This window comes from Perognathus longimembris, chromosome 6 (assembly GCF_023159225.1).
Source record: "Perognathus longimembris pacificus isolate PPM17 chromosome 6, ASM2315922v1, whole genome shotgun sequence".
Lineage (NCBI taxonomy): Eukaryota > Metazoa > Chordata > Mammalia > Rodentia > Heteromyidae > Perognathus > Perognathus longimembris.
In genome coordinates this window covers 57,263,399-57,291,345 of record NC_063166.1, presented here as the reverse complement: position 1 = coordinate 57,291,345, position 27,947 = coordinate 57,263,399, and the positions used below count along the sequence as shown (strand labels likewise).

General features: G+C 40.3%; 1 protein-coding gene across 1 annotated transcript in view; it reads left to right on the top strand.

The window, feature by feature from the left end:
* Positions 1-27,947, top strand: part of Ism1 (isthmin 1) — a 68,243-nt gene that overhangs the window by 16,281 nt on the left and 24,015 nt on the right. Inside the window, exon 2 of the mRNA XM_048348781.1 lies at positions 24,509-24,748. Coding sequence (XP_048204738.1) covers positions 24,509-24,748 — 240 coding nt within the window. The remainder of the gene's footprint in view (positions 1-24,508; positions 24,749-27,947) is intronic.

Below are 27,947 nucleotides of genomic sequence, written 5' to 3'. Positions count from 1 at the left end.
ATTTGCTAAAGACTAGAGCACTCATTCAGCCTGTGAAGCCAGTACCACGATGCAGGTTGACAGAATCTTAGTCATCTTTCATAAAGCCCAATTCAGAAAACCTAAAGTATTCATAGTTTTGCTTAGCTGAAGAGAATGAGAGCAAACATCTCTCTAAAGCTCCCAAATTGTATAACATGACAGTCACCATTTTATAGGAACTGAAAGGTAACTGAATGATATGGATCCTGTCTCTTCTTTTGCAGAGACAGCCAGACATGTAAATGAAATATTGTTCATCTAAGTATAGAGCATTGCCTAACAATATCATTGGCCTTAATGAGAAGGGAATCAGAAATATTAACAGGTGTCAATAGGGGTAAATTAATAGAAAGTGAGAAAGTAGATCTTGAATATATAAATAAACCTTTGGGAACATCTACTATGATGGGGAGACATGTGAATATGGGCTCCTGGGAGAAATATTTTTGGTTGTCAAATATCAAAATATTGTCAATACACACATGTAATCCCAGCTCTTGGAAGATTGTGGCAAGAGGATTGTGAATTTGAGGACAGTCTGGACTATAAAAAACAAACAAAATCATCAGCAATACTGGGATGTCTTGGCTGCTGATGAGAAATATTTCGTAGGAAGAGAGAAACTACTGACAGTACTGACAGAGAGGGCAGAGAAGGGAATTCTTGTGGGGTAAAACATCCCACAATCTAAATGTAACAACTGACTCTTGGTAGAAGGTAGAGAGCTAGTTCCATGTGACAATTGGTCAGAGGAAACAAATGAGCTACGCAGACCAGAGCGGTAGGTATATGATGGAAATAGGATAGCTGCCATCCAATGGCTTCTGCCCCATCAAGAAGCAGGAGGTAAGAGCAAGGGACTTGAGCAGATGTGATGAGAAAAGATATGGAATAGCCATCATCATCCCTGAATGGCAGGAACTGAGGTTGGAGCAGTGCCAAGTTCTCACTCAGAGGACATGAACTGAAAATGAAGCAAGCTTGTCAAGTTGGGAGATGTTTGTTCATCACTCATCATCTTGGCTAGCTACTAACAAGTCACATACTGAACTCACCCAAGTGGTGGAGGTATCAGTCACATAGATCAGAGGTGTTGACAAGCAGGTGATTGAGAGGAGTTGCCATAGAACAGATGCATGCTGAATAAAAAGCAAAGTACTGATAGGTGGTGAGTAGCAGGCAGAGTTTCCCTGAAATACAAAGTATGTGAAAGAAATATGAATTTTTGCTTATGACGATTGGAAGGACTTCCATCTACTACTTCATCTGCAACATGGGAGCTGTTGATTAACCAGCAGGTCAAAGAGAGAAGCTTATTATGAAAAGAAAAGAGAGACAGCAGAATTCTGTTCTTTGCTATTCTCTTTCACATGAGACAGACCACGCAGAGAGAAAAATGTACCTCAACCCTGACGCAAATGCAGAGATCTAGTCCCACTTTCCAAGACAGAATTAAAGGTCTACAAAAATAAGCGATGTGATTCAGAATGGCTCCTCTGTAACTGGTTTGCTTGTGGGCAGAAGGGGCACTTGCTCACACCACTACAGTGACCCAGTTCTCAACAAGTGTTAGTGGAGAAGTATGAAGTACCACCACTATGGAAGACATCTACGGAAAACACAGCAGAACACTGTGGCTCGTACCTGTACTACTAGTTACCCAGGAGGCTGAGATCTGGAGGATCACTCTTTGAAAATGTCCACATTCCACAGTAACTAGTAAAAAGTATAGCTGGAGAATGTAGAACTCCATCCTAATGAACTTGAAGCCCTGAAGTCAAGTGTGTGCACGCATGCACGCTCGAGCACACACACAACTAATGAAAATAAAATTACTGTGGTTACTTATTTTTATATCACATGTCCTAAAGTCCTATGAGTTATATGGTAAGGCAGCTTTGAAATTGCTTTTTTTGCCCAACAAGAAGACCAGTGAGAAGAATTTAATTATAAGCAGCTACATTGAATATAAAAGCATACTAAAGACATTTAGCATGGAGTCTTATTTCCTGCTTCACTAGCATGCTGTTACCTTGAGCTCCATAATGCCCACATAAATAAAGAGATAACATGAGGATTTAAAAATCCCTTGGCCAAGTTTCCTGCTATCCATTTCTGATGTTAAGGCAATCCCTCACTTCCCATTCCTCTAGAAGCAGGTTACCAATGCAAAAATCACACATGAGAAATATGAATGAAAAGGGAACATGTGTTTCTGCATTGTCAGGTTCAGAAGCCTCTACTTTGGTACTTGACTATGGCATTCATTTCCTGTTGGCCTTCTGCTAGAATGCTCCCCTGAGTTGCTTAATATTGAAAATCAAATCATATTTCTTTAATCAACCCTAGGAGAAGGTGAAAGTGGTGGAGAGTTTTCTTTATATAAAAATTCCTAAAACTCAGCAGGACTCAGGTGAGTCATGCCTGTCATCCTAGCTACTCAGCAGCTGAAATCTTATCACTGTGATTCAAAGCCAGTCCAGGCAGACAAATCTGAGGGACTATCTCCAATTAACCATCAGAGAGCCAAAAGCAGAGCTGTAACTAGAATAGTAGCATTCTAGCTTTGAGTCAAAAGGCTAAGGGCCCTGAGTTCTAATCCCAGTACACACACACACACACACACACACACACACACTCCTAAAATCAGTAAAGCCTAGAAGAAATAGTAGGCACAGCTTTTAGGCTATGCTTCTAGGATTGAATTTCAAATAGCATTTGTTTCCTGCTATCCCTCTGTCAGCTAAATATATTTCTCCCTGTACTAGTTGTCTATTGCTGTACAACAAATTGCCCCATAATTAGCAGCTTCAAAGAACCCACATTTATTATCTTGGAATTTCCATGGATCAGGAAGTCAGACAGAGCCTAGCTAGGTGCTTGTCTCACAGGCTACAGTGAAGGTACCCAACAACTCCACAGTCCTCCCTAGGAGTGGCTAGAAGACTAGCTTCCAACCTCACTTATTGGACACTGATAAGACTCAGTTTCTCAGCAGCTATAGCATCTTATAAGATTGCAGGGTTTCTTTTTTTTTTTGTTTTGTTTTTGGAGTGAACAAGTAACAAAGAAAGACAAAAGAGAAAATGTGTGTAGAACAAAATTCATGATTTTGTAGCATAGTTTCAGGGACCCCCCTCCTCACTTTCATCATATTCTATTTGTTAAAGTGAGTCTCTTGTTGGATCCCACAATTACTAGAAAGCCTCTCCATTCTACTGGACAGAATCATTGAAGACCACTTTGAAAGTTTCCCACCACATTCCAATGCACATGTGCACACCTACTCATGTGGCTTTTTCCTTAATCTCTCTCTCTCTCTCTCTCTCTGATGTGTTTATCTCCTATGTCCTTATTTTTCCAGATTCCCTCATTTATAGTTTCTCTAATTTCATCTCCACTCAAAATATGATACCAAGTTTCATCTATATTGTTGCTTTCCCCTGACAAGAACTTTCCATTGTTTCCCATTTCTTGTCTCAGTATGAATATTAGTAATCTCTGTAATCCTGATCAATCAACCTTTCTGGCCCTTTGCTTTTAACAGACATCTGAAGATAAAACATCTTACTATTCCTGGAGCCTTCTGCACGCTCTTTGCCTCTGTCTCATGGCATTCTCTTAGCCGACAATGCCTTCCTCCTCTTGCTAGCTGTGGAATTCTTAGACAGGCCACACAAGCTTTGCTGTGAATTGCTGGGGTAGAAATGTGCTCATTTCTGAACCTTTTTTGCATGGTATACACACTAAATGATTATTACTCTTGCTCCCATGTTACCAGCTGGATTATGCCCACCCTCTGCCTGCCATCCAACAGGAAGCCATCAGTAACTTACTTCTGCATTATGGCTCATACCATGTAAATTCACTGAGGAAAATGAAGGAATTAGAACCAAGGTTTTGTTTTGTTTTGTTTTGTTTTTGTCAGTCATGGGGCTTGAACTCTGGGCCTGGTTGCTGTCTCTGATCTCTTCAGCTCAAGGCTAGCACTCTACCACTTGAGGCACAGTGCCACAACCAGTTTTCTGGTGGTTTATTGGAAATAAGAGCCTCTCAAGGGACTGGGAGTGTAGCCTAGTGGTAGAGTGCTTGCCTAGCATGCACAAAGTCCCAGGTTTGATTCCTCAGTATCACATACACAGAAGAGCCTCTCAGACTTCCCTGTCCTGGCAGGCTTTGAACTGTGATCTTCAGATCTCAGCCTCCTGAATAGCTAGGATTACAGGCTTGAGCCACCAGCACCCAGCAAAACAAAAGTTTTTAAAAACAAAGGGAGCTTTAGAAGCAAGAAGAGGATCTAGACCTGCATTTTTATATTCCTCCATGAATTAACCTTTTCAAATCAGGGAGCAACATAAGGGAACATTATGTTTTTCAATGCCAACACTCCTCTTGTTGTCCCCCAATCCACTCCTGACCTGTGATGATTCTATCATGTAGTTCATGGCCTGTAACAGGTCAAACAAGCTCTAGTGACTCAGAATGCCTCATCTGGATGCTGTTACTAGAACCACAGGCATTTCTGTCAGCAAAGTGAGGATGCATGTATGTGTGTGTGTGTTTATATTGTCTGTCTGTCTGTCTGTCTGTGTCTGTGTGTATTTAAAGGAAAGATTTACAGCACAAAGGATACTTATTCCTCATAACCTATTGTCCAGATCTCTGGAGGCAATATTTTGAATTAAAAATGACTTTCAGCTCAGTTGTATTTGCACCTGGGATCTGTGAGATCTGTATTGGAAACTTCATAAAGGAGATGAAACCTGACCAAGGATAGGAAATGACTTACAGCCCAACAGGCTCAGATGTATTGACACAAGGTAGTGATGTAGGAAATTATGGTTTTTCAAAGCAAAGTCAGACTTTGGTTTCTTTTATCTCAGTATGATGTGTGTGTGTATGTGTCCTTGATTGAAATCCTCTAACCACAGCACAAACGTGGCATTCATATAACAGGAAAGACCGGAACCCTTTCTTTTGTGCTTCTGACACACACGAAAGTCAGACTTCCTTTCTGATTTGTTCATGTGTCAGTACTGTGGTTTCCATCTGCTCTGTTAACCTGATTTTCTAAGTTTCAGGTGGATCATGTGAGCAATGGCAGCTGAGTGTTACTTGGGAGAGAGACGTGGCTGCCCATTTTCATATCAGTGTGTTCCTTGGCGCACGAATTATAAAACTTCTTTATTCTTTGTCATTTCTTCACTTGGCTCTCCTTGAAGAGCTTTGCTTATTCTTCTATTTAAACTTGGATCTGATGTCCATCTGTAGGTGATTACCCAGAAAGAACTGGATAGAACCTGTATAGCTATTGACAGTTCATAAACTGTCTCAGATTAGATGTGATGAACTGGAAAGTTGGATATAATTTTGTCAAATCAATAGATTAGCCACCTTAACCATAAGATATCTATACTCCACAGGAAGCTTTATTTTTTCATTTATTTTTGGAATGGTATTTTTATATTATCTCTAAGTAATGGTATAAAGGGCTTCAATTCAACATATATTTTGATCATTGTCACCCCTTTCATTGTTCTCTCCCATCTCATCCTACTCTCCCAACCCCCTCAAATCCCTTCAGCTTATCTCATTTTCACATGTATACATTGAATATTATGACTACTTTTATGCATCCTTAGGAAGGTTTTTGTTGTTTTTTGTTTGTTTGTTTTGGGTTTTTTCCAGTCCTGGGGCTTGAACTCAGGACCTGAGCACTGTCCCTGGCTTCTTTTTGCTCAAGGCTATAGCACTCTACCACTTGAGCCACAACTCCGTGTCTGGCTTTTTCTATATATGTGGTGCTGAGGAATCAAACCCAGGGCTTCATGTATACGAGGCCATATTCCCAGCCCCTGTTTTCTTTTTAGTATAGCATTTTACTAGACATAATAGTTCAAGGTCAGTCTCAGGACTGACTGGTCCTTGGGTTTAGAGAAAGCAGGACTCATTTCCCAGCAGGTGACTTCCTAATAAACAGGACCAAAGGACTTTATCTCTTGATGCAGACTCTGTAGTACTAATTTCTACCAATATTCTCCTGTGCACTGGTTAGACTGGGCTGATTGTATTTCCCATTTTGTCACCCCCAATGCCAATGTTAAAATGACAACCTAAAATAACCCAAGGAGACTCAAGGTGCATTCTGATACCATTCTCCAGATCCCACCAGGTGTTTCTTTGTTCTATATGACCTTACCCTGTGGAGTGTGAAAAAACAGTGGAAATAAATATGTATTTGATCTGGCTTTGGATTAAGTTGAAAGTATAAATGGGAGAAAAGGTAAACATACACAGTGTGAGAGAGTTGGTAAACAAGATCATAGAAAGGGTTATTTCTTAAGCTGCTTGTGTATGGTTAAAAAAAAAAAGCATATGTATGTTGGGGTGAGACTGCCTAAATATCTCAGGCCACATTCTAGCCTCAAGTACATATGGTCAGTTCAAGAGCCCTGGAAAGAATATGGCTTTGTTTTTGTCCAAATATTAGTCATTGCTGAATGGAGTTCTAAGGATAGTTTTTGATGAGATAAACAAGCAAGGACACAAAGACCTGGAAGAAAAGCCAAAGTTCATAGGGAACATAGTTCTCCTCAGCACTGAGATACCCAAACAGGGGCCAAGACGGTTGGATGGCTGCTCATTTCACAGATGGACCAGGGCTGAGAGCTAGTGACACCAACCTAGGCCCAGAACCTCCTGACTGTGTATCCCCAGCTTTGCCGAAAATATTGATGCTAATATCCATGAACCAAGTCCAGGCCAACTGGACCTTTACATACCCCAGGTAGATGGACACAGCAGGACCACACGGAGGCCACTCTCTAGCAAAATAGTGATGTGTTCCAGGCAGAAACACAATTTGGGATGTTTTGGCCCAAAGGAAACATTTACAACCAAATTATACACCTCAGAAAGTAAATGAGCTTTCATTTTAGAAGGAAACCCTGCCAGGCTCCTTATTATTTGCACCACAATCATAAAGTTGGTTTTAATCTCTACAGTGGAATGCCGTTAGAGTGGCCAACTGGCAGGCCCTGGTGCTTTGAGTGGGGACCACTTCACCCTGTAGAGCACACAGTGGGAAGCAAAAGGAAGTACTTCTGGAACATTCCTTCTCAGAACCCATTGGTTTTGGGTTGTTGTTTTTTTTTTTTTTTTTCTTTTTCTGGCATGTTGATTGCAACTTCAAAGCATACTCTTTTCTTCTTTTTCTTTTTCCTTCATTCTTATTTTTTTAATTCCTGAAGTTTAAAAAAAAAAAGCTTAAAGTAATGTGTCCATTATAAATGGATGAAAATCTAGGCATAAAACCAAGAAAGTCTATAATTGCATTGATCAGTTGAGGGGGAATTGGATATTAAACCTTAGAGAACACAGAGGGAAGGGCTATCAAGTACACTCTCGTTCATTGCCTTAACAAAGAAATTTGGGGATTTAAGTCTACTGAGCATCCATTCCCAGGATTCAGGCCATGAATTGACCTCAAGATCAGATTCAGGTCATGATATGACCTTGAGATATAGAGACAAGGACTTTTAGAATTTCTGGATTGTCCTTGGTTTTAAATATTTCAGATAGTTAATAAAGTATTGAGTATTTTGTTTAGATTTAGAGTTTGGAATTAAAAGGTCCCTCTACCAGCTTTCCAGGGTGGGACTTTGGCTTACATTAGATCAAGACTGCAGAGAATTTCATACTTACTTGTCCTGACAATGTTAGCATGCAGTATTTGTGGGCATATGAAACTTAAGAAGGCATACTAGAAAAGGACCTGCTCAATGGAGTTGTGGGCAAGGATTTGGTTCTTATCTATGGGACAAATTTGTGGTAGTATTTTTTTATATATTAGAATGTATGTGTATTCAATTTCTAGATTATAAGACCTAGAGTAAAATTGCAGAAACATTGTAAAGAATAATATTGTGCCATTTTTAAAGAAATAGAAAGACCTGGAAAAATTATGTTAAATGAAGTAAGGAAGATGCAGAGAAACAAAAGATACATGCTTTCTCTTATGTGTGGAAGCTAGATTTACCTTGTAAACTTACAAGTAAATATGTTGGGTGGTATGCAAATATATACAAATGTACACAAATGTACAAGTGCACCCATGTGTATACACATATATGCAAATGAAATATGATAGATTCAAGTGAGAATGCAAATAGTCTAATTCTTGTGGTAGTATTTAAGAGGTTTAAGTTGTTTCCAGACTTGGTTGTACAAAGAAATCCTCTAGGAGATTTTAAAAGTATTGGTACTTACTTCCTACTCCACATACCCAGATTTAAATGATTTAAGGTAGAACTAGAATATCAGATGTACAACAAAATTTGGGTACTCCTGCTGTGGGCTCTAAGTTCCATGAGGGTAAGGACCTGTTTAATCCCCATTGAATTCTCAACCCTCTCTTGCAACAGTGTAATTGGCTCCCAGTAATTATACATTAAATAAATAATTGAATAACAGTTCTGTGGTTCATCTGCCCACACACCATCAAAATGAATCCTAGTTAATTAGGTGATTTCAGCCCTTAAATATTTTGGAAAGTTTAAGATGGAGTGTGACTTACATTTTAAGTCTTCCCTGCTTTCCTCTGTTTCCCTCTGCCTAACACATTCTGAGAATTAGTCTATAGCCTCTTCCTAGATAATTTTTTTTTTTGGCCAGTCCTGGGCCTTGGACTCAGGGCCTGAGCACTGTCCCTGGCTTCTTCTCGCTCAGGCTAGCACTCTGCCACTTGAGCCACAGTGCCGCTTCTGGCCGTTTTCTGTATATGTGGTGCTGGGGAATCGAACCTAGGGCCTCGTGTATCCGAGGCAGGCACTCTTGCCACTAGGCTATATCCCCAGCCCCCTAGATAATTTTTTTTTTTTTTTTGGCCAGTCCTGGGCCTTGGACTCAGGGCCTGAGCACGGTCCCTGGCTTCTTCCCGCTCAAGGCTAGCACTCTGCCACTTGAGCCACAGCGCCGCTTCTGGCCGTTTTCTGTATATGTGGTGCTGGGGAATCGAACCTAGGGCCTCGTGTATCCAAGGCAGGCACTCTTGCCACTAGGCTATATCCCCAGCCCCCCTAGATAATTTTAAAAAAATTTTTTTGACCTGGCAATTTCATTACTTGTGCCTTTGATTGCATCATATTTCTCATATCATAAAGATATATCTGAGATCATCTAATATGGTAAGAATGGGAGTATTCTTATCCCTCCCTAGAGTACTTTAATTATTCAAAGGTAGACCAACCCAGTAATTCTTTGCCAATGAAGTCCCAAGGTGTCTTTGGCCTAGCAGTTGGATGGATAAAACTTCTTCCCTTATTCTGACATTGAAAGTTTTCATTTCCCACTGCCGGCCTTCATCCCACCCTACCTCCTCCACAGACACTGAATTCTGGCAGTGGATAAGTCAGCTTTCATTGTAAAAATGTTTATGGAGACTGTCAGTTCTTAACCTTAAAATTGAACCGTGCTGTTTGTATTTTTTCTAAGTGAGGGAGAGTGTGAAGGACTAATGAAAATGGAGCGCGAAGAGATCAAACACATATTGTGGAATTTGTGTTCAAGACCTGGAACAGAGAAACCCCACTTTGGGGGCAAGGATAGATAGATCCTCTATTAGTTGAGCTCAAAATCTAAGATTATGACCTGGCATGAGAGAAAGTAAGTCAGAGGGAGTGAGAGAAACAACATGGGATGCAAGAGGTGGTGATGTTCATAAAATGTTCTCTCTTTTGAAAAGCTAGAAATATATTTCTTTTGGTCAGAGAGCAAGTACATTCACTTATAACAAATTCTATCTTCTGAACTGCTCAAGTTTGCTTTCAAAAGGCCTGCCTTTTGAAAGAAGCCATTCATAAGTTTGTGTAGTATGCCATGTTGGGTAGCATTTTGCTTACCATGTGACTTTTCTGTAGACCACTTGGGAGGCTGAGCATTTGGAACAGGTAGGTGGCCTCTCAGTAATAGAACACCTAGGACATTGGTTTAAAAAAATAGATTTGGCTCTATCTAAAAAGCCAATCTTTATATCTGCAGACTTGGGGGTGGGGAGGGAGTGGGGTTAGTAGGACATTCTGAGGTGAAGTCAGCAAATAGTCATATCACAAGAAACGGTATAAATTTACTGTAGGCAAATGAGGTTCTGGTCACTATGTTAATGCTCTAGCTTGAGCCTATGCCATTGATCTGACAAGAACAGTTTCTGGAATTGGATTCTTGGCAGAGTTTGACCCAGTCTCTGAAGCCTTCACATTCATATATGGTGGAACCATCAGACAAGACCTTTGTTTTCTGGAAGATCTCCCTGCAAGAATAAGAAGCAAGTATACACAGAACTTGGTGAAAGGATACTGTCCAGAGATTGGTTTTCTTCTTCAGCTCCATACTTGAATCATTGCTTTCATCTTCTTGAAATCTACAAGCTAGGCATTTGACAATCTTAAGGATCATCTTTGCTGATAGATTTGTTGTAAGTAGGAATTTTGACACTGAGGCGCTCTCAGGTTTAAAGAGGAACTAACTTCAAACTATCATGATAGTCATTTGGGATACCCAAAAGTAACTTTTTCCCTGTGTCTCTTCTGCCTCCCTTCCTATTTTCTGTCTATTCCTCATGAGTCCTCAAGGGATTATTTCTTGTCTCTCTTTAGACTGCCTAGGACCTTTAGGAGGAGCTTTTCAGGCCTCCAAATCAGAAATTTTGTTCTATGCAGTAGTCAAGTTGGAGCCATACCTGTCCTTCCCCATGGGAAATTTTGAACAGACACGCAGTGAGGAAGAGATCAATTGGAAGCCCTTTGCTGCCCCATTGGGGCACTTACTACCTAAGCAAGCTTGGAGAGGGAGGCTAGAATACACTGATATTAGGGAAAGCAGGAAGGGAGTCAAATCAATCTCCATTTCCTCATATGTTCATCTGTAATATCACTTGACCCAGTGGGAAGCCTCCTGGCCATGGGACCCAGAAGTCTAAGGAGCTCCACTCCTTTTCCATCAGGGTGTTCTCAGCACTCAAGGATCACGAAGCAGGGAGGCGCCCCAAGACACTGGAGGTTTTGCATTGAATTGCTGTTTCTCTGATGACATTTTCTCATGATAAAGTACATCAAATACTTGAGAGCTATTCAGTTCTTTTAAGTCACTTCCCTTCACTGAAGTGACCCTTGGGAGAATCTGCCCTAAGTACTCTTGACTCAGCCGTGTGTTGTCTTCTCCTGGAGTAAACAGTTTCTCAGGTGAAATGGAGGATTTTACTTCTCAGTGTGACGTGGCATCACTCGGAGGGCTTGAGGAAACACCAGATGCTGGGGGTCCCCACCCTGGATCACTGATTTCACAGGAGCACCTGAGAAGAGGCATCATAGCCCATTCCCAGGAGATTGATGTGCTACCTTTGGGACAGTTGGGTTAAGTGCTAACTAAAGGTTATTATCTACTTTTCTGGGAGCCTGGTTGGGAAAATAATGGACCATTAAATACCAAGTTAAAGCAAAAGTGAAAACTCATTCATATTTTTAATGTATAAATATGTGGGTATATTTTTATGCATGTTTATGTACATATATATTTACACATGAAAATGTGATACATATACTTACAAAGATGTACATATGTAATATATGCAAAACCTTTGAATATATATATATGTATATATTTGTGTGTATGTAGTACTGTGGATTGATCCCAGGGTTTTGTGCTGGCTCAGTAAGTACTCTACCACTTGAGCCACAAGCTAGCCCTTTACTTTATTTGTTTGTTGGAAGTACTAGGGTATATTTTGTTTTTGTGATGGAGGTTTTACAAACTTTTCCTAAGCAGGCTTCAAACTCATGATCTACTTGCTTACATCCCCCAGTAGCTGAAATTAAAGGTCTGTGCCACCACACCTGTCTTCATATTTAGCTTTGAAGAGAGACAAGTAGATTCAGAAAATGATTTGAATCAGAATTAAATTCAAGACAAAAAAAATCACCTATGCCAAACACCTCATCTCCTTCTGAGTTCTCTTTCATTATTTCCAGAGTCCTTACTGTTCCTTGTTGACCTACTAGGGCTGTTGCTTAGTGCACTAACTAGATGTGGAATGTGACTCAACCACAGATAGGTGACAGTAGCCACTGGTGCCCCCAACACATACTCTGTATCCTCTCTCTGGGCAAAAGGAGCAGCAAGGTGCTGTTTATTCTATTTCTTGAAAAAGACAACTATGCCACAATATGCCAGCACTTGAAAGTCATCACACAGGTAGAGTCCAAGCCTGGAACTGAAAGAGAAAGGAATTTTTGGTCTCTCCCACAGCCTCTCCTTATCCTCCTACACTCAACTGTGGATTCTAGCACCTGAATGTGACTGCAGAGATATAGAGTGAGTCGATTGCATTCATATACTACCTTGCTTTGAAATCCTGCTTTATTGATTCATTCGTCTAGTCATTGGTCTGTCTATCCAGAGAGCATTTGGTAAGGTCCTAATATGTACCAGGGTTTAGGCCAAATGCCAAGGGTACAAAAGTGACATAATTAACAGTTCTTACTCCAAGGAACTGAAGTCCAGAAGACTCACACACACACACACACACACACACACACACACACACACACACACACACAGCTCACAGGAAAAAAATTTGGTTTGCAACAGATACTGTAAAGGAAATAGACTGCTGGAGGGAACGCTTGACTAGAGGGATAGATGGATGGGTGAATGGATAGAAGGGTGGATGCATAGATAGATACAGATAGATAGAAGGACGTATCTTCCTCTGTATTTTGACTACTCAGCCCTTCCTCTGTATCTGCATACTTTCTGGACACTGGGATTCTTGGAAGAATTATTCACTCTTCTTGCAAGCTTCCTCCAGCACTCACTACCTCCTGACTCTATATAGTATGAGCACCTGCCAGATTGTTTATGAGATGGATAAAATGATTAGCTTTTATACTTCAGTTTTCTTAGCTGTATGGTGGAAGTGGTGATAATCAGACCCACCTGAGGTAGTATGGAGTTAGGAGAGACAATTGGTTGGGGAAAATGGATGGAAAGTATTCAGAGGAGGCTAGCACAGAGAAGATATTTGAAAAAGATGAATGAGGTGGTGGTGTGGTTATCATTAGGGAAAGTCATACCTGGGTCTGAAGAGAAAATAATATAAGAGTATTAGGAGATGGGTACCAATAAGTAGCTCACACCTGTAATCTAGCTACTCAAGAGGTTAAAATCTGAAGATCATATTGAGCAAAAAACCTCAGGGAGAGCACTCAGGCCCTGAATTCAAAGCCCAGGACCAACATACACACACACACACACACACACACACACACACACACACACACACACACACACACGGAGAGGGAGAGATATCGAGAGAGAGAGAGAGAGAGAATTAGAAAAGACTAATGAGAGTGAGAGAATAACTGAGAGTGAGAAAAAAGTACTTTCTACCCCCAAGATTCTGCCCATTTGATAGGTGAGTCACCAGGAAATACTATCTTACATGAAGCTTCTTATTTATTTATCTATTTAGTTATTTGTTTAGTTAGTTGTAGGATCAAGTGCAGAGCCACATACATGCTAAATAGAAACTTCTACCACTGAGCTACATCCTCAGCTGAAGCCCTCTTTTTCCAAACACTATATTTCCCTGCACCCTTGACTATTTAGAAAATGACTCTGTAAGACATATCTAGGGCTTTGCAGCCATTTCTCTCTGATTCCCTTTCTATTTTCTCTTGTGTACTGGTAGTTATGCAAACTCTACATGTAAGTAGCATACACGCAGGTGGTCAGCCCAATGAATTTGTACAAAGAAAACACATTTAAGAAACTAGCTCTCAGATCAAGAAATCAAGGGTGTCTAGTGCCCCTAGAAATCCCTGAGGACTCCCTTCCTTTTGCTAGTATTCCCAGCTCATCAGTGCCCTGACTTCTACCAATATTAATTCTTTTTGCCTGCCTTTAAGTCTTTTGTATTTAATTTCCTTTGTTTAAAAACTCACCAGTGTCATTAGATGTGGTTAGAGTTTGTTTATTGTCTTTGCTCTATAAGTGATTCGTTTTATGCATATTTTCTCTATGGACACATTTTACTTATATATTCTACTGTTGGTGGTCATTTTGGCTCCTGTCACTTAAAATTCATTCCATGTGTTTGGCAGACTCGAGTTGGAATGTGATGATTCCAAATGCTAATATCCAAAGCAAACTCATGTTTGGGGCTTAGCTCTTTGTGACCTCCTTTCTCTGTTCTCTGTGCTCTGGCTCACTGAATAGTTTCTGTCATGTTTGCATGAAGCGCTATGTGACATTTCATTTTTTGCCTTCTTTCCTCATGGCTTAGTCATCTGTTTTATTTCATCTTTATTGTATATTCTGTTTTTGTTCACCAGACCTACTCTTTCTTATGAATAATGAATCGTAAGGTCACTATTAGGGGTTTAACTGACACTATCAGAGGTAACTACCTATTTTTAAAATGTCTAGTCCTTCAAATTTTCTCCTTTTCTACCTTATATCTTAGATATGCATAAGCATTTCTTCATTTCCTCAGAATTACTTGAAGCAAAAAGAAAATCTGTCCAGATACATTTTTCATAATATTAAAAACATGACTCTCACACTAATATAACAAATATGTATTAACAGGTAATTTTAAAGCTGGTTGAGACACGATAAAACAGGTTTTAGACACAAACAAAAGTGGTTAACTTTTTAGAGGGCTTTGAGTTATTATTTCTCCTAGACCCAAACATTTTCATTTCTACAGGATGAAAAATCCTCAAGTTAGTATGTAATTTTTAATCTTGGTTCTAATTAATACTAAGTGGTAATTAAAGGATTTTTTTCTCTTAGAAAATGAAACACTCTTGGGCAGTCATGTCATACTGTGCCACAGCATGAACTGATAAATTTCCAGTCATCTTTTTTCTTCATTTCCAAGTTTGGGATAACTTTTCATAACAAGCTGTGTGTTGTTGGGACTATCTTACTTCAGCACCATATTCAGTACCTAACGGATACCCAAGAAGTGTTTGTTGAGTGAATCCACAAATATACCAAATATCCAAGCCATTTAGAAAGCTGACCACGCTAACTCAACAGCCCACAACTACATCGGTTGTCAGTTCGCTCCAGGCAGGGATCAAAATATTTCCCTGGAAGGGAACAGAATGGCAGTCCAAATCAGAACAATGTGGATAGGCAGGTGAGAAAGGGACCCAGTCCTGATAGCTTATAGCTTTCTCCTCACCTCAGGCCATATATGGTCTGGCTGTGTAATTGTTTTTATGGTGTCAGGAGGGGGTTCCCTAATAAATGAGCATTACTAGTTTCTGGCAGCCCACAGAGCTGTACAGGTGCATCGTGAAAGTGCAAGGAAGAATTGTTAAGCCTGACTCTGAATCTTTGAAAGATTGGCAGTTTAGCTGTTAACAAAGAAGCACATTTAAGTGAAGGAAGTAGCAGGAACTGAGATGGAATTTTTCCAACACATTTTACCTGCTTTGAGTTAGCAGGGAGAAAGATGGGAGAAAGGAGAAATTGCTCTCTTTTAAGAGAGTATCTATATATTATTCATTTATAACCATCATATTTGTTTTTAACCACTCTAACCAGATTTGATGTTTGCAATGAGATAGATAGATAGATAGATAGATAGATATAGATATAGATATATAGATATATAGATATCTACCTTCTTATATATAGACAGCTGTGAGATGATTTCTCCAGAACTTCTCCAGAACGAGTGCCTCTTGAGGATTCCTTTCTAAGAATATCAGAACTGAAAAGACAGACATTTCCAGCAATTTCCATCCTACCCTCACCATGATCATCTTACAGAAGAAATAACTAAGATCTTTTACCATCCAGTATGTTTACTTGTAGACTTATAGTCACATTCTAGTTACAAAAAATGAGGAAAAACGTGCTACCTATATTTCTTCGGGTCTGGCTTTCTTTGTGTAATATGTTTTTTCCCAAGTCTTTCCATTTCTTTACCAATGGGGTGATAACATTCTTTCTGATGTCAGCATAGAATTCCATTGTGTATATTTACCACATTTTCTTGATCCACTCATCTGTGAAGAGGCATCTGGGTTGATTCTATATCTTATGTATGGTAAACAATAGTGCAATGAACATGGTCATGCTGCTAGCTTTAGCATGACCTGATTTGTGATCTGTTGGATAAATGCCCAGGAGTGAGATTTCTGAGTTATAGGGTAGGTCTATGTGTAGTCTTTTAAGGAACTTCCATACTGCTTTCCAGAGTGGTTGAACAAGTTAACATTCCCACCAACAGTACAGTACTGTTCCCTTTTGGCAACATCCCTGCCAGCATCTGTTATTTTAAGTTTTCTTAATAATGGGCATTCTAATGGGTGAGGTAGAATCTCAGTGTTGTTTTGATTTGAGTTGCTTTTATGTCCAGAAATACTGAACATCTCTTCATGTGTCTATTTGCCCTTCTTACTTCTTCTGAGAAGTATCTATTTAAGAATTAGCCCATTTATGAAGCAGGTTGTTTTTTTTTAGGGCTTATTTTTTGGGGGGGAGGTTAATTTTTGGAACTTTGAGTATATTTTAAATATGAATCCCTTGTCTAATGCATAGATAGTAAAATAAAAATCTCCTCCCATTCTGTGGGCTACTTATCTTGCTAGCTATGTCCTTTACCATGCAGAATTCTTCGGGCTGATGCAATCCCAGGGCTCTAGACATTCACAGTGAGACCAAAGGAGGATATTCCTAAGAAAAGATCACAAAGGCTCAATAGATATGTGCATATGATCATATAAAATGGTGCGTATCAAAATGAACTCCAAGAAATAGAAACAATAGGGTTTTTGTTATTTTGCTTTTTTCCCTCTCCTTTGTTGCTGTTTTTTATTTCTGTACCTTTTGTCTTGTGTGTAAGTTTATCTATTTTGGGAAGAGTATGGGGAACATAGAAGTGGTGGGAAAATGGTGAACAAATGCAGCAGTGATACTCACTAGACACTATATTGAAAATGAACTATACAGGGCTGGGGATATGGCCTAGTGGCAAGAGTGCCTGCCTCATATACATGAGGCCCTGGGTTCGATTCCCCAGCACCACATATACAGAAAATGGCCAGAAGTGGCGCTGTGGCTCAAGTGGCAGAGTGCTAGCCTTGAGCAAAAAGAAGCCAGGGACAGTGTTCAGGCCCTGAGTCCAAGCCCCAGGACTGGGCAAAAAAAAAAAAAAAAAGAAAAGAAAAAGAAAATGAACTATACAACTTGTAGGGGAAGGGGCCTGGGAATGGAAAAACTAGGAGAAAAATGAGGGAAGAGGTGACACTGTTTAAAAATGAATGTACTCATACCTGACATAGGTAACTACAACTCCTCTGTACATCACTTTTAAAACAATAAAAAGTAACTCATGTCATGTATCTGCTAGTCTGAATTGGCTGAGCTAGCATTGAGTGGTCCAGGTGATCTCCACTGTAGGAGTGGCTGTACTCACATAGGACATAGGCTGGTTGGTCAGAGATATAGGTGCCCAATACACATGTCTCTTACCACCCACCAGGCTTCAAAGAAAGACAAAACTAGGCAAACCTAAAGCACAATCATTTTTCAAGTTTGTGCTAATTGTTGTTCTTTTAGCCACAGTAGGTAGCATGGACAAGCTCAAAGATCTGGGTGAGACAAGACATGGAGATATCTAGAGAAGAAGAATCCATGGTCATGCTCTCATGCCATTTTAGAAAAGCTACAGTAATTTATCCAAACTTGCAAAACCAGGTAGAGGCAGTGCTTGGATTCAGACTCAGGCCTTATAATTCCCCTTCCACAATACCATGAGTCCTTTTCTAAATTCCCAAGGTTAGGGTTAAATTCCTTTAGAGCCTTAAATTTTAGAGGTACTTGAGATAGAGCAATTTCTGAAAGGTCTCAATAAGAAGATTTTAACTTCAGATAAGTGAGAAGAATCAATTTCCTTATTGTGAATAATAATTTGGTGAGGGTCCCAAGACTTACTCCACACAACTGCTCATTCTCTTTGACCTCTTGATCTCTCCCCCAATTGCTGAACATCAGCCTTAGCATGAGCCATGGGTCTCCTGCCCTTCATTTCATGTGAGAGAAACAGAATCCCTGCCTGAGTTATGCTGTTGGACACCCTCTTCTTCTGGACAAGGGAAGACATGGATCAGTGGTCCTAGCAAACACATTGATGATTTGGCGTCTCTTTAAACTGAATCCTGAAAAATGAGACCTCAGTAATCACTACTCTGTTTTTCTTGCCAGAGTAGAGAAAGCACAACTTGAAGACTCACACTACCCAACCATACTTACTAAACTATTTACTCCGAGTTTGATTTTCAAGTGATGCTGAGTTCCAATGTGGCTGAAGAGCAAGGACTGAAGCCCTCTGGTGGCCACCTTTGCCTGCCCATTACAGCCCTTGGCAAGCTAGCTCTGGCTTCTCACGTGAATATCCAGAGACAGCGCCATCTCATTTCTTCCTATGAAGGCTGACCTCACACTTGAAGGGATTTTTTTAAGTGTTCCTTTTAGACAAGTTCCAGAAGAAATCTGGAAAATACAATTTCTCTATCTTCTGTGTGTTGGGATATTAAATGATAGGGGATGATTTGTGAGGTCAGCTTGGTTCTCCAGCCTTGCAAAAATAGTTCTTATGTGTTATTTCAGACTTGATAGAATAATTTGAGTTTGATTTAACTTCATTCTTTAGCGTAAATGAACAAAGAGGAAATAGCTCCTGGAAAGCTACTCCTCTTCGTTTTCTTTGCTGGTATCCGAGAAATGTGCAGTTTGAAGAATCACTAATAATCCACAGCATTTAAGATGAAAGTGGTTTATAAAAGTACTCAAAGAAGCACAGAGAATGTTGACTTCTACTTTGTCAGTTGGATCCAAGAGCCTTCATTGGGAAAGCAGTGCAGGGGTGCATGGCCTCTACCCCCACAAAGCCAGCACTCTGTCCAAGTGTAATACATTGACCATCCTTTATCTCCTCTAAAGCATCGCCTAAGATCATAAGCAAGGTCACTCCCATGCCCTAAAGTAAACATCCTCATGGCACATTCTGCCATCAGTAGTGAGAAATTCTTCAGCTATTAGTCAGACTTTCAGCCAGAAGCTCCAGTTGATTCCCAACCAAGACTGAGACACTCCTGCATTCTTGAAACATGATGTGCCTATGCCACCAGCTCCTAGGGGTATCTTTGAGGTCCCTAAATAATGATTGAAGCACATGTCTGTCCATTTCCTCCCTGTCAGAAATAGTCGCTAATAGGGCACTTCATGTTTGTGCTTACCGTAAAGCAGTGCCATTGATTGGTGCTGTGTTCTTGCAGAAAGAAGGGATGTGATTGCTGTCACACATACGCAGTGAGCACACATGGCCAGCCTCGCTAAACAGGCTGAATTTCAGCCTTAGTCTTGAGCACTAAGAACAAGCATGTCCCCTGGAAAGAACTGATTTTTTCTTAAATATCAAAACTTCATTCTTCTGCTTTTCTCCTCCTAGTTCTTGCTCCTAAATCATGTATAAAGACAATCAATGTGCCCTGTCTTCTTTTATCCCCCAAATGAGGAACTTTTGCTCTTCCCTTTGAAATCCCACCAGTGGCATTCTTGAACTTATTTTTAGATGTGTGGAAGTTTTCTAGACAAAATTGATGCCCAACACAGATAAAGCCTATACCTCCCCACACCCCCAACACACACCCAGGATGTTTATCATGGGTAGAAGAAAACTGACTGTTTTAAAACAGAAGAACAGCCACATGCCTTGGTGCAGTATGGATTCTTTTAATCTGGAGCGGGGAAACAAGCATTGTTGATAATAATGTGCAGATGTCCAGCTCCAAATGAGGACATATTGCTAATTAACTATATTGTTAATATGTTTCAAGGAGAGAGACTGCAGTGATGTTAATTATAATCTCTGCTGTTTGTTGTTCAAAGACTATGAGACTGAATGCATTGCTAATAATATCTTCTTTAATATCTTCAGTAGAAGATGTCTGATTTTTTTCGTTAGAGTCCCACATAAAAGCCACATTAGAGGTAATGAGGCCTATAGCCTGAGCCTAATTAAAACAAAGTCTAACAAGGCCCATAGCCATCATTATCATCAACTAGTACTTATTGGGTACCCTGTGAGCTCATGGAATTGGGGGATGTGATGTTCAGAGATTGCAGATACAGACTTTCCTATGCCCTGCAGGAATTTGCCATCCAGTCTGCCTCCAAGAAGTCTGCATGGTTGTGTTAATCTGGGAAAAGTCATGACAGTTTTAAAAAGAAAAAAGACTTATACTGTCCTAGCCAGCTATAATCTGTTACTAGCTTATGCCTCTTCTGAAATCTCTGGAAGAGTCAAACCAGCCCTGCTTTTATGCCAGCCTTAGATACTTTCAGAATAGGGTAAGTGGCTATTTGCAGGCTGGAATGAGGATACTTAGCATAGTTTTCCCAAATATGGATCCATCACTCATTTCTACACCTTGATTTTTCCCCATTCTATGTGGCCAAACTAATTTGTCTTGCAACTTAGATATCCAACAGGCCTCTTTCTCCACCAAGTCCCTATCCCTGTGACAAGTACAAGCTGGCAACTCTGGCCATCCTGACCACTCTGACCCTTGATGTGGTTGTGGTAATCCACCTTGGTCACAAGGACAGCCACAATGTACAGTTGGATAATCCCAGACCACTGATGTACTTGGCCTAACAAGGGCATAAATGGCTGCCTGTGGTGGCTGAAGTCTATAATCCTAGCTACTTGGGATGTAGAGATTGGGAGTCTGCAGTTTGAAGCCACCCCAGACATAAAAGTTCATGAGATTGCATCTCAACCAATGTCTGGGTACCATATATCTGTTATCCCAGCTATCAGGGAAACCCAATGACTAGGCACAGTGGCACACACTTGTCATTCTTAGTGCCACAGGGAAGTATAGGTAGGAAGATCACAGACCAGGCATAAGGCAAGATCCTACATAGAAAATAGCTGAGGCAAAAGGGATCTGAAGGAGTGGCTCAAGTGACATAGTGCCACTTGAGAGAAAGGTTTGTTGGCCATCCAAGTTGCAGGACAAAGTGAGGATGCCCACAAATGAATGAGGAGGAAAATCAAGATGTGGAAATGGGTGATGGATCCATATCTGGGAAAACTATGCTAAGTATTGTCATCTTGCAAATCACCACTTGTCCTATTTCACAAACAGTAGGGCTGGATGGACCCTCCCAGAGATCTCAGAAGAGGCATAAGCTAGTAACAAATTATAAATGGCTGTAAAGTTGTATAAGGGAGTATGTTCTCTAAGAAAAGATGAGGAAAGGACTTTTCCTGTGTTGTCAGTGGGTCCTATCTGTTGTCTTCCTTCCCAACAATTAGCAAAATAATGGCTGCTCCCAAAAGTGATTGCTTGAAGAAAATGAGATTTTATTTTCATTTTGTAGAAACACCATGATTTCCAGTTTCTAAACAATTTGGGAGTCCTGGAATTTCAGGGAGCCAACATTTCCAGTTAATTATGTTGCAAAAAGAGGTTTAAGAGTAATAGTCCAGCTACTCATAAATTGGGATTAGTATTTCTTTATTACTCCTTGTCTTCTAAATACCTTCATAATACTAGGCTGTTGTCAGGGGGCAGGGTAGTTTGGGAAGAGATGAAGCAATGCCGCAATTGTGTGCATAACTCAAGCCAAAACATACTCAAGCCCCCATCCTCTGACTATTCCCGTCAGAAACACTTGTGGCCTGAATTGGCCAGCAAATACCCTAAGTCTGCACTCCTTTTTTTATTACATAGACACAACACAACCAACTTTTGTTGACCATCCTACTCAGATGGTATGGGGCTCTGTCATTATCTTCTCTACTTTTCATGGAGGTTCATTAAGCCCTAAAGAATTTCAGATTGTCTATTTGTAACTGTAGGCTAGTGAGCATTCTAGCAGGAAAATAAATGGAGTCTGATTAAGAAATCAGATTCAATCCCTGTTTATTCAGATGTTTAAGCAAAGTATTAAACGGCAGCAAAAAAAGTCATTTTCTACTTCTTTTAAATATAAGATTTAGTAATAGAAAGAATACTACATTTAGGAGAAAGGAACTCAACTAAGAGTATGTCTTATTTGCTACAATGATGTTAAGGTTTAAGTTACAGAAATCCCCCAAGAATTTGGGAAACAAATACCAGGCACCTTCTTGGATTTGGATTTGTGAGTGCTGAGCAAGAAATTCTTCAGAAGAATCCTTTAGGACATTGTTGAAGAGGCTTTCAAGATTGGATATCCAGGATGAACGCAGGAAAACAACAGCATCTATTTATCTTCCCGGTAGGGAATATAGATGACAGAGAGGACTTACGCTGAAGAAAGATGTAGCATTCTCTTTCTATCTACTTATCTATCGACATCTGCTGGACTCAGAGTATAGGAATGATGTATTTGGCCTTGTTGCATTGAGCAATGCCTCTGAATGCCAGGGAAACACCCTCTGCAAGGATGTGCCAAGACACAAAACCATGGCAGAGGTGGCTGGAAAGGTGAACAAAGACACTGCCTCTGGCTACATCTCCTGAGCAAAATGGAAAGGCAAGCAAAAACATGAAAAGTGGCCAGTTTTCCCTTGTCATTGCATGTTTTAAAGAGGAGGCAGACATGATCTCTGGCGAGTTCTTTTGGCCTCTTCAAAGCATTTATAAGGTGAACTGTCTGTGTTTCATCTTTGAGCTGTTCTTGACCTTGGGCACCCAGAGCCAGGAGTGTTTTGATAGCAGATGTGACCATTTGGCTGGGTTGAAGGCACGGCTGTGTGGCAGGGAGTCTATGTGGACAGTGTGCTGGAATATAACTCCCAGATCCCAAAATGTGCCCAAGAATAACAAGAGCATTAACCACTGACACAAATGCTGGTGAAATTCTATCTCCACATTCTTTTCTACCAGTAAACATGAAAATGGCCATCCTGAAGAAATGGTAGATGCCTCCACTGAGAGATCCAAGGAGAGCAGGAAGAGCATGCAGAGGAAAAAGGGTGCTTTCAGGAAGAAGTCAAACAGCTTCTACACTTTAAACACTAGGAAAAATTGTGTCAATGACAAGAAATAGAGGTATTTTTCACTAGCTTAAAAAAAAACATCGATTTAATGCTGTAGGAAATCAAGGCAACACATTTTTCTTTTTTTCCTTTTTTTTTTTTTTTTTTTTTTTTGGTCAGTCCTGGGCCTTGGACTCAGGGCCTGAGCACTGTCCTTGGCCTCTTTTTGCTCAAGGCTAGCACTCTACAACTTGAGCCACAGTGCCACTTCTGGCCGTTTTCTATATATGTGGTGCTGGAGAATCGAACCCAGGGTTTCATGTATATGAGGCAAGCACTCTTGCCACTAAGCCATATTTCCAGAACACAAGGCAACACATTTTTTAATGCCTTTCTTTAATCTCTTTTAAGGACAGACTTCCATTTCTTCATCATCATCTCACATGGCTCTTTGCCATCTATAAGCCTCCTGGCTGTTCTGTTCCTCCATATCTAAGTTAATTCCCATTGTACAAGCACTTCTTACTGTTTATTACATTTCTTCTCTCATTCAGATTTTGTCTTAGAAGTTACTATCTCAGGGAGAATTACCCTGTCTGACTATCTAATGTTTTCTATGTCATTTTGTCTTTCATTCTTAGCAGTTACTAGTCTCTAATCTGATCTGATTTTATTTGTCTATTATTTATTTCTACTAAATAGATGTACACTCCAAAAGAGTAGATCCTATGTCTGCCTTATCCATTGATACCTCTCCTATGCCAAGCACGTGGCTGGCATTCATGGGTTGGGTAGATGGACAGATGGATGGATGGATTAACATAGAGGGGTAGGCAGATGGGTGAATGGATGGATAGAGGAATGGACAGATATGAGTAAATACATGGACAGAAGAATGGGTTGCATGGACAGAAGGAAGGATAGGTGAGTAGACAGATAGATAAATGAGTTGAAAGATGGAGAGACAAATGTGTGTGTGGATAATCAACAGTTTGCCTTAAGTTTTTCCTAGCTTTGTCCTGTTTTTCTCCTCATGACCCACATTGGAAAAAAAGCAAATGAAAGCTAAGACTGTAACAAAATCCAAGATGGCTAATTGGTTGAAGCTGTAAGGAGGAAACTATAATTTGGTTCAAGTTTAAAATGAACAACTATTCTCTTTCAAAATAGCTCCTTTGTTGTGCTTAGAAAATGGTACAAAACTCATTAACACTTACAAAATTCCTGCATAGATGACTGGGAGAAGTTTCCTGATAATTTGGCTCTTGAAAGCTAGAGAAATGAAACCATATGATAACAAAGTGAGTTGGGGTACAATGCTAGCTTACTCCAGGCACTGGAATTCCCCTTGCTCCTGACCTCAACACAGTGTTAAGAGTGGCAATTTAAATCATGTGCCTCCTACTTAATGCTCACTTGCATATTTGTTTGTTTTAGAATAACCTCAACCTGGAGAGTGACTCCACATCAGAAACCAGCTTTCCTCTCTCCAAAGAATCACCAGGAGGGCATCCAGACCACCAGGCTGCACATCAACCATTCCCCAGACAGCGATTCTCCCAAGAGGCTGGGCATCCTTCATTGCAGAGAGATGGCCCCAGATCCTTTCTCCTTGACCTACCAAATTTTCCAGATCTTTCTAAAGCTGATATCAATGGGCAAAATCCAAATATTCAGGTATTTCTTGGCAGCTGATTCTAGTTTCCTAATCTTATGGCAGTGGAAATCTTAGCTCAATTTTCTTTTTCATTCCTTAATAGTTCTTGCTCCTGGTCATTTTATCTTCATTAAAATAGTCATGACTCTTGATGCAACTCCCTTGATTGTAAGATGCACTACTCTTCTATAAACCACTGAAAGAAAACACTACTAATTAAAGTATGACATAATGAAAATTATAAGGTCTCTGATTTCAGAGTCATTGAAAGAGATGAATAGAACAAAGTAGTGCATCCTAAAAGTGATTAAATGTGGTACCTGAGGGGAAAGACCAGTCTGGCTTATGCATAGACTAGACAAAGCACAGTATAACCTTAAAGTACTCAGGCAGACATTTCCTCTTGATGCTTTCAACAGCAGAAATTCATTCAGGAGAAGACACCATTCAGTTATCCTCAGATATAAAGGACCAACAAAAAATAGTTTGGTAAGAAGAAATATGAGAAAGGAAAGTTCCTAGGAGAGAGATAATTATGTTTTATTAAAATGGGATTGGGAAAAGCACAGAGCAATGGTGAGATAAAGGCTGCCTGAAGTTACAAATCCATACCAAAATATCCTTATATGCTTTATAAATAAAAGTTGACCTGATTTGACCCTCCAAACACCCTCATGAAATACACAAAGCCAGTATCATTTTTCCAGTATCATAAATAATTCAGTCAGTACTCGGGAAGTTAATATTTGGTTTACCCAAGGTTACCAGGCTAGTTAACAGTGTCCTCAAACTCATGCACTTGAGAATATTCACAACCAATTTGTGTTCCACTAACAGACTCCTATTATTTATTTATTTTGCACCTGCCCTGGGCCTTGAACTCTGGGTTTGGATGCTATCCCTCAGCTTTGTAACTCAAGGAGAGCCCTCTATCACTTGAGCCACAGCTTTTCTTTCAACTTTGGATAGTTTAATTTTCCTGCCTGGGCTGGCTTTGACTCATGATTGTCAGATCTCAGCCTCTTACCTAGCTAGGGTTATTGGTGTGAGCCACCAATGCCCAACTAGACTCCTAATTTTGAATGTTGCTTGTACCAATTTCTGTTCTTTCCCCCACCCCCAAAAAGGTCCCCTTGATGGCCGAGGGAGGCTCACTCCCTGGGCAGTCTACTTCCTACCTATCTGCTTTTTATATACTTACTTCTAAATTTTTCTCTGATTCTTCTCATTTACATGTACAGAAACAGCTTTTCCTTACTCTCCTGCTGTGCACTAAATGCTTATTCCTTTATGTGGCAGAAAGTTCCTTAGCATACCTGGAACAATTACTCTGTTTTCCTTGACCAGAGTTGTTTTGCTTGTTAATATCAGTTCCATACTGACTGATAAATGTCTCAGAGAACACAACTTAATTAGAATACATCGATTCCTGCTACTGTGTGTAAAAACACTACACAAGGCGATGAATGATTAGGAAATACAAACCAGTTGCTTCCTAGAAAAGACATAGATATAGACATCCCAGCTATCACAAAGGACATTGCCAGAGGATTGTGGAGACAGTGGAGGCAAAGCACTGAGTTCTGAAGTGAGAGGTAGATGGGAAGCAGGGCAGGGCTTTAGATGCTCCAGAAATGGAAACTATTTGGAGGTGATGTAGAAAAATCATTGCATGTCCCCAATTCACATTTCTGATTAGGTCTGTGTTGTCTAATTGACTCACTGGGAAATTAAGCCTTCTAATCCAGAGACCCTCTCTTCAGAACTGACCACCAGACTCTCTGGCAAAGAGCAGTAGATCCACTTAGGGGAGGGAGGGAGGGAGGGAGGGAGGGAGGGAGGGAGGGAGGGAGGGAGGGAGAGAGAGAGAGAGAGAGAGAGAGAGAGAGAGAGAGAGAGAGAGAGAGAGAGAAAGGAGACTGAGGCATCTCAATGCTATATAGTTCAACATTTATCCCCACCATGGATTTCTCTATGGGAATTAATGTGTCATTTATAGGTTTTATGGCTTTAAGACAGACAGTCTTCACCCTAAAGGTACTTAGGTCATACCTCAAACAAACTTAAAACTCCCTATGGCTAGCATTTTCCCCCAAAAGCAGGAAAGATCACTGGAAAACTCAATGACAAAGACTAAACTATTAGAGTAGTAAGAATTGCAAATGTGATGTTACAAAACACTGGCAAGGCTTAAGTATGGCCTCAACTGTTTTCTTAATGAAAAGTTACTAGGTACTTTATGCTCCCTCTTGTTGCAAACAAGTTTTAGGGACAACACTGCCCAGATAAATCCATTAGTCTAGAAATGCTGATTCTCTATCCAGACTCCATTTGGGCCTTTTCAAAGCCATATATATATATATATATATATTCAGGAAGGACTATTGGGATCCATAGAGCTGAGAATCCCAGGTTACTTTTCCAGAGAAAAAGAAAAGGAAAGGGCAACCAGGAACGGTGAACCCTCTACAGCCCATGTGATAGATGTGTGCATGATCTTGTGGAGCAGCCAACATGACAATTCATCTTTTTTCTCCTAATAAGCTGTTATATTTAGTTGAATGGAAAGTAAGAGATGCTTTGGAACAGTCCTGTGTGCAGAAGGAAAGAAGGCTGTCTGAATTTCCGTGCATGGAAAGAACCAGAGTGAGCTAAGGGAACAGAGAATAAGTTATCAGAAGCCCTACCCCCGCCCCACCCTGGGTCATGGATTCTTGCAACATGGGTTTCTCTCTAGCAAAAAAAAAAAAAACAAAAAACAAAAACTCACAAAAACAAACTCTGTAAACTCTTAGAGAACATAGTTTCCTCTTAAAAGTATAACTATGAGTGGAAATCATCTGCCTTCATACCTTGGGGACCCTGGGCTACCTGTTTCTCTGGACTTTATAACGGGTGTATGTCACAATCCACACCTGGCTCTTACTTTGTTGCATCCTATCCCAGCTGTACAGGCACAGGATCAAGAAGTTTGTCTCAAAAGCTCTACTTCCAAGAGGCATCATTGGGTGGGAAGAGAGAGCTACTCCTAAGAGGTCTCTGTATCTGGCAGTTACCTTAAGACCACCATAACTCTCAAGGGTAAAGGTTTTCCGTAGCTCCAAATAGCAGAGTTGTTTCTCACAATAGAGTTGAAACTAACAAAACTCCAATATCAATCCTATCAAGTCAAATACCCCAAGAGACTAGGCCAAAACTCCCTTTTTTGCCCAGTCATTT